Raw genomic sequence first — 14,903 nt, 5'->3', positions numbered from 1 at the left:
ACCAAAAGTTGATGCACAATTGTGGACCTCCAGTGATTCTTTGCATGCAGCTCTATAAAATAAGAATTAGGTTTGCCTATCAAAAAAATAATAATGAATAATTCACCAAGTGCTGCCACGATAGTGTGTCTCTTCCCTTGCAACAATCATCTAAGCCAGACTATAATATAACAGCAGAGCAAGGTTATAGCCGTGGAGTAGATGATATAAACCTTGCAACCAGTGCACTGCCATATCAACACCTTCCGCGACCTCGCGAGAGAGCACTCCCCACTTGTCATCTCAATTTGGAACATTTGTTTAAAGAAGTCCTTTCAAAGAAAACCAAGGACTAAAAAAAGTGGCTGTATCGAAATGTTGCCACACCCAAAAATGCCGACACAAAGGAAACGATAAAAGAAGCAACAGGACACCCACACTTTAGTAATGTAATGTAGAAGTTGATTCAATAAATGAATACACATGCACACAGTGTTTCGTATAGGAGACACTCGCTGCATGTCTTTGTCGATGACTTGCACCGTACTGAAAAATCCCCAGCGAAGCATGCACAGTGCCGGTGATGCAAAACTGTTAACAACAAGCAAAGCAAAAACGCAGTGGGACGAACAAGCACGCATCTCAAAAGTGGCCATACTGACGATACTGATCGCTTTCTCATACAATCACGCTCAGGTGCAACATACAGGATCGCTACAGCACCACCGCTATATACCGGCATATAAACTGAGAAAATTAATAAAGAAAGAAAAACAAAGAGGAGTGCTCCAACTGTAATCAAGTGTGCATCTTGGATGCGTTTTCCTACTTAAAGTATCAGTACGCAGTTATCACGGCACATACACACACACACACAAGCACACATATTCACAAGCAAATGTTTTATGCAAGTTTTGCATCACCAAAGGCAACTCCGCTAGCCCGAGAGAGCACGAGAAAGGGTAACAAGGAGGCCGTGCCCAAAAGGGATTGTATCACATGTACATATTAAAAAAATAGAAAGGGTGGGATACAAATTAAAAAAAAAAGAATCGTAAGGAAAGGAACCACGTGCGAGCCGTGTAACAACAGCCATATTTGGAAGTGCCGTCGTCGTGCTGTGCCGAAACACGAGAAAAAAACTCGAAAGGACGACAGACACGCTTCGTGGCCACGAGTTCTCGGGCACAAGCTGGTCAGGGGCTGCTGCCACTGCCTGTCCTCTCCTTCTTTTTCTCTCTCTGACGTGGGTTCGCACCCTGAAACACAACATATTAAATTTCAGTAAAAGTAGCTTTGTCTTAATCCTCTCAGCAATATTTGAACTGACAAGCATGGCAAAGAAAGTATGGGGTAATGTCTTTTTGCAACCGTTGTCACACGGTTTTGACATTTACAGCAGTCGGCATGTCTAACTTGACTGAGCCTATGGCCGGGAAGCGGAAGGACAACCTACAGTAAGCGATGCACACTGTGCACTGATAGCGGCAAACAGAGTGTCCGCCGTTGATAATCTGACACGGCACGTTGGCATTTATACAAGCGCCATCAAAGTTTCTGTATCGCTGGCACTTGCGAAAGCTGAGGAAGAAATTTCATTACACGCATGCTGCACGTAATCTTAACGGAACGATCTCGGACATTTGTGAGGCTTCCTGAACGTTGCGACACGATCTGCGACGAGTACTGCTAGCAAGTTTTGAGGGTGTAACTGAAATACATGAAAATGAGACAACAAATGCAAGTGGCACCATGATGCAAGCGTGATGAAAGTAGACGAACAGATAACTTGACGCCTACAGAGCTATTTTTTCCTCCACATTCTTCAAGCTAGTCATGATACTACAAAATAACATCCTCTATTCCTTCCTAGCCTTTATAGTGTGGTTTAATTATTATTGTGTCTAAGAAATAAAAACGGAGCTCATAATATTGCACTTCCTTGGTTAGTCCTTCAGGAGGAACCTATTAAGAAAACTACAGTTAAACCTCGTTAATTCAAAGTCATTGGGGCCACAACAAATCTTCAAATTAAGTGGGTTTTTGAATTAACAGAACATACAAAATGTGAGAAGCAAGCAACTTCAAACTATTCAAAGTAGTCAGTGCTCGTCGCTTGCCGTGCCAGCCAGCTTGCGGCACCAAGAGATAGGTTTTCCAGCAATGCGTCGTCTTAATTTTGCCGCAAATATGAAAGAACGGTAGGCTTTGCTGCTGCCATACACACACAAAAAAAAAACCGCTGTCGTGATTAGCTGAAATGTGTGCCTGCAGAAAACAAGACATCTTCACTGCAACATAGTAGCGACACGCAGGAAGCATGTCGACTGCTCCTCACTGTGTCAGCACGTCATGGTGCAAGAATTCGCACATTCCTTCTGGTATAATTAGGAGTTTATTAATGACTATTATGACAAAACTCTCAATGTGTTTTAGCTGAGAAAAGTAATCTTTTAAATTTTCGAACTTATTTTTCGAAGTAGGTGTTGCTGGCAAGAACTCCGGCGGCATTGCAAAGGCAAGAATTGCTGAAGCAACCAGCAATCGGAGGTTTGCATACATCGCGAATTCCGCCATACTGTACTTTATTAATTTCTTTACAACCCCAGAAATAAAAGGTAAACCATGACCCTCTGACCTTGCAAGAAACATGCGATATGCTGCCCGCGCATCATTGCTATGTTGCAGTGAAGCAAGTCTCGTTTTCTGCAGGCGCACATTTTGGTTGACCATGGAACCGTTTCTTTTTCTTTCTTCTTTTTCTTTTTTGCGCAGGAATTTGAGAGGGTAGGGTGTTTCAGCTGCCACTCATTAGTATCGGTACGTTGCATTGCTTTGTGGCTATTAAGGGCCGTCGTTTCAGCGGAATCGCGGCGAAATCGGGATCTGGAACTGGCACATGGACCCAAAGTTTTTGAATTAACCGGACTGGTGCCAGCCGCCGCTTCAAATTATCCACTCAAACTTACATTGCAAGATACGGAACATTGGAAATCCTTTCAATTAAGCGGTATTTTGAAATAACTGAGTTCCAATTAATGAGGTTTCACTGTCTTGGTAAACACGCCAAATTTTGAAGAGAACTAAAAGCCTGTGAAAAACATGGCCGAATAGAGGCACACATGTACAAGTGCGTGTGTACATGTGTGCCTTTTTACATCCGTGTTTAAGTTTTGATAAATTTGTCTATGTGTCTCAGAGTAATTAATCTACATTACTTCATAACTAAATTTATCCTGAAGTCATTCACCTCCTGCTTCAGCATAAACAGAGTGAAATCTCCGGCTAGAAATGCATAGCGATTTCATTTATCAGATATATTCATTTTGAGCCAGCAAGAATTCTACTTTCGATGCATTTCACTGAAAGCGGCACGTTGAACAACTCATCAGCAGTGCCTTCAGTAAAGTGACGATGTGTAACGGTACACTGCAAATTAAGATATGTGAAGACAGTTAATGTGCGGGAGGTTAAATTTCTATGTGTGCACAATCTTAGCCACTAGTTGACACAACTAGCAAGAACAACTTGTGTACATAATTACCTAGAGAGTGCATTGAACGGTAAAGCGAAAGATGTCATTCACAGATCTTCAAAGTTCCTCTCTCCCGTTTCTTTTTCACCTAAGTGCCCCAAAATATCACTCAAGCTATCAACTAAGAAAAAAGCATGGTTACTGTTCAAATTATGGTAACAAGAACGTTCTATGGCAATGGACATTTCCCACAAAGTCTGGCGATGCATGATAGCCCAATACATGTGTTATTAGCAAGGGTTGAAAACATTGAGAAACTGCATGCTTCAAGTCAGAACTACTTTAAACTTACTTTTTGTTAAAATCTGCAAAGGCCAATACGCATATGCAAGAAGAAGCAGACCAGGGCACTCACATTTTTAAATATGTCACTAGAGCTTCATTATGCGCTCACATCCTTTGGAGTATACTTGTCACTCTTGGACCTCGTTATTGTTGGAGTCACCGTCACCATCTCGTGCAGCTGAATGTGTTCTATCAACTTGTCCTTGTTCACAGGAGGACCTGGACATGTACAAAGAAACAAAAAAGAAAAAGGGTGAGGCAGGCATAGTTGCGAATTCGGCTTGGGCAGGGCAATTTTCAACTCTCCCAAACAATGCCTTAGAAACAGTAACATGGCCAGGAAGTTGTACACCAGGCCCAAACTGCCTTACCCTTTGCCCATGAAAGCTGTTATGAAATCACAAGGGTGCCGTAGATGACCGCCACCGTTGCTGGTGTCCGTAATCACTATCGCACGAAATGAGAAGAAAAAAAATTAGGGACCCAAGAGCTTTACGAGTCGAAGACGATAGCGATGTCCGGTTCCCAGTGTGTGCTTCAAACACTTGCGAACCTACGAACTTGCTATGCAGCCACTGTGTGGCCTTAAGAGAATAGGTGCAGTAGCCTATATGCCTTTTGTAGTGGTTGACCGGCTTGAAACGACGAAGTCATTACGATAATCACATGTTCTTTCACCCGCTGGCAATAGACACTTGTACCACACATTAATAATGCAATATTTCATGTTGCATTGTGAAATATGTATACAATACGCGTGTGCTTGTAAAGAGGCAAGTTTCTTTTACTGCGTTTCCAAGCAGAGGAAGTGATTTTCACTGTATTCACAAGCAGACGCGCGACCGTGTGGTAGAACATCTGCTTGCCACAAAACTCTCCGGGTTCAATCCACACTGTGACCCCGAATTTCTTCATAACTTATTTTATTTGCATCATTCTCAATTTTTCGTTCACAGATAAGATGATTTTTCGCTCACAACCAACGACACCGACGCCAATGCCAGATTTTCTGCGAAACAAGCTCTTTAAAGCTATCACGTTAAAATATCGAGAATGGATCCCGCTCCATGCCAGCCCAGTATTCTACCACTGAGCCATGCCATTGCTCGGAACTAGTGTTATGTCAAGAAGGAACATGGTAGAAGAGTAAAATAACAAGGCATCACAGAATGGAAATTATGTAACTAGATGTTAGACAATATGAAGTGTATTAGGAGTGGGTCGTTAGATGCTTTCCACCCATTACAAAGGGCTCAGTCATACCGTATTTACTCGCGCAACGAACCCACGTTTTTTTTTTTTTTTTCAGAAAAGTTGATGCCAATTTGTGGGAAGGGTTCATTACACGGGTGAAAAATGTAGCGGGAGTTATAACAGCGAAAAATTTGCGCGCGGCTTTGCTTGTTTTGGCCCCTGAAATGCGCCACAAGTCTTTCTTGAAGCCCAAAGCTCTTTTTGTTTCTTCCCGTAATGAAAGCCCGCGGATCGATGCCATAGTGTGGTCCAGCCACTCTGTTCCAATGCTCAAGCACATGCTGTTTGTAACCAGCCATGTAGCTAGCCTATCGGCCAAACTTGCCTTTCGCAGCAGGTGGCCCAACTAAATTCATGACGACAAACCCGACAACAAAAACACAGTGTCCGATGGCAGCCCACAAAGGTTGCAGTAGACGTTGCATGTGCACAACGCGCCGTTGGTGCAGTGAGTGCGCTTGCATTTTGCATAGGTCCAAGATGGCAAGGGCACGGCATGTTTCTATGCCACGCAGGCGCCATTTCACCACGCGCTTTGTTTATGTGCCGCTGTGTTTGCGTGCCACCATCCGCAAAGAGGTTTCTCCTGCATTCAACAAATGGCGCCTCGCCGTAAAAGGTGCGACTTACAAATTTCCATTGACGTCGTCCGTACTCTTGCATCTTGCAACTGTTTATTTGGGTAGCAAAACTATGTTTTGTTTTTTATTGCATTGCTATTTTCTGATATAATGGCTTGACTTAACCTTTTTTTGAACTTCAACGGCACTAGCTCTCATACCAATATAAAATTTTAAAGATACATTAAAAAGTCCTTTTTTTTTTTCTTTTTTTAAGGACCCAGGTGTGAGGTGGGTTCGTTATAGGAGCGAGTTCATTAGGAGAGTAAGAACCGCAATTCTTCTTCTTCATCAGTCACCAAATCAGTTAATAGAGTAGTGGGTAAATTGCAAGCGATCTTGTATTAGCAGCCCCTAGAATGCTTACAACAGGTCCTATAAATGGTGCTCGTCCACCTTTCGCTGCAACTGTCCTGTGCTTTCAACGCAGGCCTTTTTTTTTTTGTCAAGGCTTACCTAGCACAAAATTACCCTCGATGACATTGTCCTGACTGGTCCCCACTTCAGAGCAATGAGGTGCCCACCCAATCATATTGGCTCACACCTACTGTGAGGGATTGGTGAAGTAGTACTCACGTTCATGTTATTCACCTATTCATTATGGCTCACACAAACTCACACCTATTGGAGGGATTTGCCAATTGGTACTCCATGCTTGTGTGCTTGTTCACCTAGTCACTGTTTTTCACACCCACTGTGGGGGACTGGTGAAGTAATATTCAAAGTTAAAGCATGCAGACCTTGGCTGCAGTAATGGACACATGCCTCAGCACCTAGACATTGTGACTCACACCCACTGTGGGAGATGGGTCATGTAGTACTGCATGTTTATGTTCTTGTTCACCCAATCATTGTGACTCACACCCACTGTATGGGATTGGTCGAGTAGTACTCCATTCTTATGCACGCCGACAATGGCTGCAGTAATGAGGAAATAGCTGGCTTTCGTAATTCATCATAATCGTCATCTGATTATACTTTAACTTTGCTGCACGAGAAAGGTCCTGCCTATTGATCCCTAATTGCATTCTTGTTCACCTAGTCATCTTGTCTCGCACCCGTTGTTGAAAATTGTACGTCGTGCATGCCAACATTGGCTTCAGTAATAGGCAACAGCCCGGCTTTTGTAATTCATCATCACCATTACACTACACAAGTCTGCGGCAGGATTAAGGTCCTGCCTTAGACCTCCAATTGCATTCTTGCTCGACTAGTCACTTGGGCTCACACCCACTATGGGGGGCTAAGTAGTACACTAGTTTCATGTATGCCGACATTGGCGGCAATAATGGACACATGCCTGGATTTCGCAATTCATCCCGACCATTGTAGTGATGCTACATGCATCCGCTGCAGGACAAAGGTGCAGCCTATTGATCTGCACTTCATGTCCACCAAGAAGCACTGTAGAGTATCAGCCAGGTCTCGCACACTGGTGAGAGCCAGTGGGGGTTCGACACTAGTATTTGCAAGCATACACTGGCTGCGGTAATCCACATCTGCAATTCATTATGAACTTCGTCTTACAAGAACAGGCTCCCTATAGGCGGAATTCTCTTAAATAGAATTGCTGCTTAAATGAAACAGCTCCCAATGATAAGAATGGTTTTGTACCTGAACTTTGTATCTCTGGTCTGCTCCCCTCTCAGTAATTGAAACATTTGTTAAATGGAATGTATTTTTCAGGTCCCTCGTGGTTACGTTTGAAGAGTCTACTGTACAGTGCAGTCCACTTATAACGATACCACATATAACGATATATCGGTTATAACGATGGGTCGACTTAACAGTCTCATTTTATGCATTGGGGCTATGGGGAAAAAAACCATATATAACGATATGTTATCCACCGCATATCGGATACAACGATGAAAAGTTTGCCGTGGACGGCATGTTTCATTCAGAATAATCGTAACATTTAGATTGATAAGTTCCTCTGAAACGAACTATGCCGAGACAAGACGAAAAGTTAGCGTAGGCGAGTACGTATCTGCCGCCACTGCAGCACAGCGCCGGCAGCGCGTCCCGGCCGTTCAAAAAGCCGAGGAGAGCATCGCGAGTTGGCGCAACGCGCTACAGATGGCGCCAGCTGTGTCACGTTTTGCGCCTCACCGCGCGTCGACCGCGGAGAGGCTGAGAGAATTAAAAAAAAAAAAAATGCGAAAAGCAAAGTGCCGCGCTCCGCGGCTCCCCGCCTTCTACAACGGCAAGCTACTCGTAGATTGCCGAACGAACGCGGGAAAGAGAGAGAAAATAAAAAAAGCGAAAAGCAAAGCGGCGCGGCGGCATCGGGGCGGGGCCTCGTTGGCATTCCGGCTGTGTACCTCTGGCTGTGCTTTCTTCCTCCCACTGCTCCCACCCCGCCGTCGGTCAGTCTCTCTTCCTCAGCGAACCCGTGATGCGTTCTTCGGAGTAAGAAATAAAGTCTTGTTTTTGATATCCTACTATCTACAATATTTATTAATTGGTGAAAATAGCGAAATGAAGCCTGGAGCTACAAAAGGTACGTCCGGCGACGATTTTTTGGCGGCAGTCCACATATAACGATCACCGGTTATAACAATCATATTTTTAGGTTTTCTCGATATCGTTATAAGTGGACTGCACTGTATATACATACACCTGCTACAAGACAAAGGTGCTCGCCATGGATCTCCGACTATGTTCTTGTTCTCCCAGTTAGGGTAGCTCACACCCACTGGTAGTACACTAGTTTTATGCACGTTGGCATCGGCTGCAGCTATGGACGTTTGCTGAAATTTATAAGTTATTATCACGATCATACTATGTCTGTTGCAGGGGGAAGGTTCTTTGCTCATACTTTAATTACTAGGGTTTTTAGATGTCAAAACCAGAATATTATTACTGGGCACTTAGCAGTGGAAGGGACTATCAAGTTCAACACCCTGTGGTTTATCGACACGCACCTAAATCCAAGAACACCGGTGTTATTTCCATTTCAAACTCATCGAAATGTGGCTGCCATGGGTAGGAATTCAAATGTTCAGCGTTTTTCCATCCTCTTTCAACCTTATTGTGCTTTCTGTCATTGGTGCTCTTGGACACCACCAATAGAGGGTTCCTTTTTATCGATTGCCGAATTCGCTGCCTCCTCGTGGAGTGGGCACGACCTGACCAGGCACAATGACGCAAGCGAGATGATCTTCAGCTGCGAAGATGTTCATAGATCTGTTGCCTTCATTGCAATGCAGGCCTTGCCATTGCCCTTTCCGCTCTCGAGATGCATTACTCTTCTTTTTTTAATAGCACTGGGTTTCTTAGCATCCCATTACACCCTATCCTCTGGTTTAGCATCCACTACTGGGATAATTTAATTGGTAGGCCTAGTGACATTTTCATTGACAGGACTATCATAAGGGGCACTCAAGTCGGCCTCTAATTTGACACTGTTATCAGAACTAACATTGTGTACTTTTTGGACAGCCATGTACAAGGCCATCCCGAGTCAAATCTGTGTCCTGTGTCCAATAGAACTCTGTCATCAGATCTACCGTAATTACTCGAATCTAACGCGCACCTTTTTTCCGGTTAAGCGAGTTCATAAATCGCATGGGCGTTAGAATCGAGTACGAAATAAAAAAATGAATACGGTCATTCTATTGCCATCGGCATTTCCGAAATGGCCGCCCCCTACGTGCGTCGGCATGCCGCGTCGGCCATTTCTGCCTATGTGTTTCCCATGTGCGGCACTTCGTACGTGTGCTGAGGAAATCATCATCTTGTAGTTCATTAGCATCAACGGCATGGAAGGGCCGACTCCAAAACTCGACCAGTGCACCACAATGCCGCTGTTAAAAGAAAAGTCATCGCACGTGCAAAAACGGACGAAAATCGGGCCTTGTCGCGATCGTTCAGAGTTCCCGAAGCGTGCGTGCGGGACTGCCGGAAACAAAAGCAGAAGATTGTCGACAGCAAAGCTTCACACAACGGCTTCAGTAGACCACAGCAGGGTCGGTTTCCGCAAATCGAAGAGCTGCTCGGCGAGTATGTGCTCGAGCAGCGAGCCGCCCGTGACGACAGAACTGCTCCAAGGGCGGGCTATGCAGTTAGCCTTGGAAAAAGGTCTAATGCGGCGCCAGTTTAAAGCGAGCAGGTGCTGGCTAACTAACTTTATGACGAGGAAAGTCTTTTCCCTGCGAAGGCGAACGGGCATATGCGAAAAGTTTCCGGAGGAGTACGATGGAAAGCCTCACAGTTTTCAGAGGTTTGTCCTGAACTTGCGACACAACAGCGGCTACCTGCTTGGGCAAATCGGGAATGCCGATCAGACGCCTCTTTACTTCGACATGCCTCGCACCACAACCGTCGAGAAAAAGGGGGCGAAGCCAGTTCGCGTGCTGACATCAGTCCACAGTAAAACTACAGTGATGGCAATGCTCTGTTACACGTCGTATGGGCACAAGCTTCCCCCGTACCTCTTATTTAAATGGAAGACCCTCCCAAAAGGACTAGTTTTTTCGAATGATGTGATCGTGTGGGCCAATGAGAAAAATGAGTACGCGTTGCAATCGATGTCTTACTTTTTTTTTTTTTCGTCGTGGAACCCGGGTGCGTGATACAATCGAGGGCGCGGTAGAATCGAGTAAATAAGGTAACACTGTCTACCCCTGGGACAATCTCGTGGACAAGGGCGTGCTGAGGAGCACTTGGGTGTTGGTGCGCAGATCCTTGTGCGTGATCATGCTTGCCATGGTATTGGTGCTGCCGCTGCCCAGGACGTACGGTGGACTTTTTTGGTTCGACTCACATCACAAATCTTGCGACACTGTTTCAAGATCGAGCATTTTTGTCTGCCATGCAACATTGCCTTAGAGTGCAACATTGCCCATGCTTGAGGGGTCCTCCTGTTTCGCACCACCTACTCCTGGAACAATTTCAGTGAGGCGGCCACTACGGGAGGCACTTGAGTACGAGTGCAAGTGTTTTCAACTATCATCATGCCCGTCGTGGTGGCAACGGAGGTGGTGCTTTTGTCCTGCCGACTTGGCATGATGCTTACCAGACGGAATACATTCAGAGTCTACTACATTGCCAGGTTTCCAGTCTCCAATTTAACACTGTCGACTCCGGTGATGCCAGTTTTTCACAGAAGACATGTTTCATTCGATGACAATGTTTTGTGTTATTGCAGCCTCTTCTTCATTTGAGCATTTTGAGCATTGATATATAGTGAATGTACTGGGACTAATCTGCACAGTCCCCAGTCTGACTTCCATGACTTTCATCACAATTTCTTAAACAACAGAAGAACTTTCAGTTGCTGGTATAACGTGGCACGTTCTCGCAGCCTCTTCTTCACCGGGGCTTCGAAGGCTAGTGAGTGGGCCGACATTGGTGTATTTGGTTTTCAATTTGATATCGACTTTTGTGACAGTTTTGGAGAAAACAAAAGAGCTTCCAGCCATCGATATAACATTGTATAGTCCTACAGAGTCTTTCTCATCGGTGCCTTGATGGCTGGTGACTGGCTTCGGATCAGTGTGTGTTGTCTCTGGTGTGGTTGCTGAAGTGCGCTGACACTGGGGACTGCCTGGCCCTTCGGTTCCAGTTCTCTCGTCTGAGATCGCACTCTGCCATATGAATGCATGCCCGCTGTCAAGCGATCTTTTCTTTGCTCATGACTACCTTTGTTGTACAAATCTGCCTGCTAATCGCTAACTCTTCCTACACTTCCATCTGTCGCGACATAGAGTGCAAGAGTTTTTCAAAAACAACTAGCAATGCTCTGAACTCTACCTGACACCATTCTACTGGCAACTGTAGCAGCTGACCATGGTGCTGCCAAGAAAAATAAAAAAAATTTTGTATCGAATTTGTGTATTTCACAAATTGACAAATTTTAGAAATTTATGTTAGAACCTGCTGTGCATAATAATTTCTGGTTGCTGTATTAATTCCGAGCAACACCCGTTTTTTACAAGGAACTTTCTACTTCATCAGGAAGAAGGCCTAAAAGCATCACCTCAAGCGTTTGTTGGATACAGATTTTTCTAGCATTTTGGCATCAGGTTGGCCATGCGTTTTCAATCAACTCAGAAAATTGCAATCTTGCTCGAGTCTGAAACAGCAAACGTGAGTGTTTATTTACAACGCTAAAACATTGCTAGGAAAACATAATTTAGGTTCACTCCACAACCAACAGTCTTCTTCTGGCACGTGCTGAAACGGGAGATGCTGTAAAAGATGAACATGACAAAACATTATGCCTGGCTTGATTATGTGCATACCCTGAGCGCACAGCAGATTAAATGTTGGTAAGCATAATTCACTCTGTGCAAAAAAATTCAATTACAAGGTTTTGCGTCCCATAACCATGATACAATTACAGGGCATGCGAGTGGAGGACTGTGAAATAATTTTGACCCCGTGGTGTTATCAGATGCACATACATCTATGTGCAAGATTGGTCAAAAGTTCCCAGGCCACTATCCTATGAATTCCTACAGTAGTGCGGCCTGGGCACTTCTGAGCCCCCTGTACATTTAGACAGGTGCTTTCATGGCTCAGCACTCCTCCATTGCAAGAGAACATCCTTCACAAGGGGTGACATGCTGATTAATAACATCTATTTATAAATTCAAATACAGTAATAGTCGTTTAAATATTCGAAGCACTCCAATATTGGCACAAGTCTAGTTCTTTCTTTTTTTTCTTACGAGTGGGCCTCATGGGTGGTGGTAAAACACTGTGCACGCACATGCTTCCCTTTTTACCTCTTTTCGACTTCTTCAGCCTCCTTTTGTGGTTTAGATTAGCATTGCTGATGGAAAGCAAAGTTTGTTACAATTACCCATAAAGAAATTGGGGTGCTGGAAGATGCTGCACGCATCGTGAATAAGCTAAGACACCTACAATTCAGATCGGCATTGTTCTTTCATGTAGAGGCATCTGGCAAGGCAGCATTCAGTTCACCACAGTGGCTCATGCTGTACTAAAACAGCACAGAGTGAGTTATTCTTTTCTCACTGCTCAGCAAACACAAATATTTATTTTCAGAACTTTAGCTATGTATATATACAAAGCGTAAAAAGCCCCTGCTGGCTGTCAAAGAAAGAGGATAAATGAAACACTGAGCACTACCTCTTCACAGTCTCTTCTTACCTATTTCTTCATTAACAAATGATTAGGCAAAACTTGTCAGCAAGCACTTATCCCCAACTATGAAATGGCTGAATAATACCTATACAGTACTTACAAAAATTGTCTGAATCCTTTCAGGTACAACTTAGGTACATGTCTGCAGATGCACCAAATTTACACACCCTTGCAAGGTACTAGAGAAGCACGGGCTGCTGGGCAAGTTGGTAATTCATCTTAACTGAGTTGCGCGAAAACCTGAAGGCTCTTTTCCGTGTGCTAACTTTTTGTGCGCTGTGTCCAGGTGTCTTCCTTCTATACTTCAATTTTTTTGCGCAAATCAGTTCAGAATTCCAAGGTACTTTATATTCTATTGTGAGGAAAATAACTTTGTAGGACGAAGACCAAGTTTTACAGTAAATAATCTCAATTACGTTGTAACTAAAGACCTACTAATCCTAGAGCCATTCACATTCTGTTTTTGCATAAATAGAATCAAAATTCCTGTGTAGAAGCACCATGAAATAACTAAAAAAACTTCTACATTTGTGTGGCCACATCCATGTCTTAAACCAAGCCTCGCCCAATGCCAGCCAACAGAAGCTCTGCAGACAGATGCAACAGGGTCTTTCATGATGGCACACTGCTTCTTGCGAAATTCGCTCATGCAAGAAGACTTCCCTTTAAGAACTATTTCAAGAAACCTTGCGGTACAATAGATGGATCATTAAAGCAGACTGAAGCATAGGTCGACAAAGTCACTTATGAGTCGACACACTCAGACTCAGATCAATCCCTCGGTCTGAGTGTGAGTGAGTCCGGGTGAGTAATATTTTGGCGAGTTTGAGTCCAAGTGAGTCTGGTAGAAGAAAATTTTAGTGGCTGTGAGTCCGAGCCAGTGCAATTCGGGAAAATTTTGGCAAGTCTGAGTGAGTCCAAATCACAAAATATATGTTTTGAGTGAGTCTGAGTGTGTTTGATGTTTGCCTGTTTTGCGGTCTTATCTACTTATCTTCAGCATTACCATGAGCCTTGCCTGGATTCATGTTTATACTCGCGTCTACTCACAAGTATTTCAAAACAATAGCGTTCATGCACTATTTCAACATTTATTATTTAGAGAAGTGAATCATGTAGGGGGGTGCATTGTACAAACCAATTCTTTTGAGAGCTTCTTGACAAATAAATCTTATATTATCATCCCTTCCAATAAAAATGCCTATGCTGGTTTAAAACCACTCATAACTCGTATTACAGGGTAATATATCAAAAAGCACCAGTAAGAGCACCAATTATGTGATATACTGGTGTTAAGCATTGATGGGATGATCTAAAAAGCTAATTTTAGACTAGCAGACTCGTGAGTTGACTCACTCGGACTCACTCAGACTCGGATCCAGCCAGGAGTTTGAGTCTGAGCGAATCCGGGTGAATAATTTCTTGGCGCGTCGGAGTCAGAGCGAGTCCAGTTGAAGAAAATTTTTGAGCGTGAGTCCTAGCGAATCCTAAGCGCAAAATTTATTTTATGAGTGTGCCTGAGTGAGCTCCACAATTATTGCTGAACTATGGGCTGAAGTATATATCTCTACAGTGTCCCTTTCACATACAATGTGTACTCCCAAAAGTAATCTGGCCATAGCCTGTGCCTCCCCCATCTCTGCCCAGCCATTCAAACGCAGGTGCCATATTGTATTTACTCGCGTAATCCTTGCACTCGCGTAATTCTCGCACCCCCCACATTGCTCAACAAAAATATGATTTTTTTTTTCTACGAGTAATTATCGCACCCCCGAAAATTGCTGCAATAACGAAGTCTGCTCGTTCCAGCAGTTGATGATGACAGCGCGCGCCGTCTGACGCTATCTCTTAAGCATCAACTGTACTATTATTGGACGGAGATTCAATCCAATCCAAGCCAAAGCAACAAGTGCGCGTTGCGGCGTGTTTTATATGTTGTGTCGATAATCTCGTGAAGTTGTGGAGCGATAATGAAGCTACACGGCTGCTTTAAAGTTGAAAGTGACTGATCATGCACTAAACAATGGCAACAGGGTGGCCGGTAGGCTTTTTGGAGTTGACGAGTTTCGTGTTTGCTGCTGGTGATGGCAGCTGAAAGCCACCAAGACATGTTA

The 14,903-nt window shown here is 44.0% G+C and overlaps 1 protein-coding gene across 3 annotated transcripts in view; it reads right to left on the bottom strand.

Moving 5' to 3' along the window:
• Nucleotides 1-866: 866 nt before the first annotated feature.
• LOC119170680 (NPC intracellular cholesterol transporter 1-like) overlaps nt 867-14,903 on the bottom strand; it is a 136,874-nt gene continuing 122,837 nt past the window's right edge. For 2 of the 3 annotated variants that reach the window (XM_075886910.1, XM_075886912.1), the window contains 2 exons: nt 3,870-4,018; nt 867-1,238 (listed from right to left, as the gene is read on the bottom strand). In XM_075886910.1, the coding sequence (XP_075743025.1) occupies nt 3,897-4,018 (122 nt within the window). In that variant the 3' untranslated portion in view covers nt 867-1,238; nt 3,870-3,896. Of the gene's footprint in view, nt 1,239-3,869; nt 4,019-11,753; nt 11,869-14,903 lie in introns of those variants that run through there. The other variant, XM_075886911.1, reaches the window with a different exon arrangement.

The sequence above is a fragment of the Rhipicephalus microplus genome, chromosome 2 (assembly GCF_043290135.1).
Source record: "Rhipicephalus microplus isolate Deutch F79 chromosome 2, USDA_Rmic, whole genome shotgun sequence".
NCBI lineage: Eukaryota > Metazoa > Arthropoda > Arachnida > Ixodida > Ixodidae > Rhipicephalus > Rhipicephalus microplus.
The sequence above is the reverse complement of the archived record's forward strand: the minus strand, read 5'-3'. Positions and strand labels throughout refer to the sequence as shown.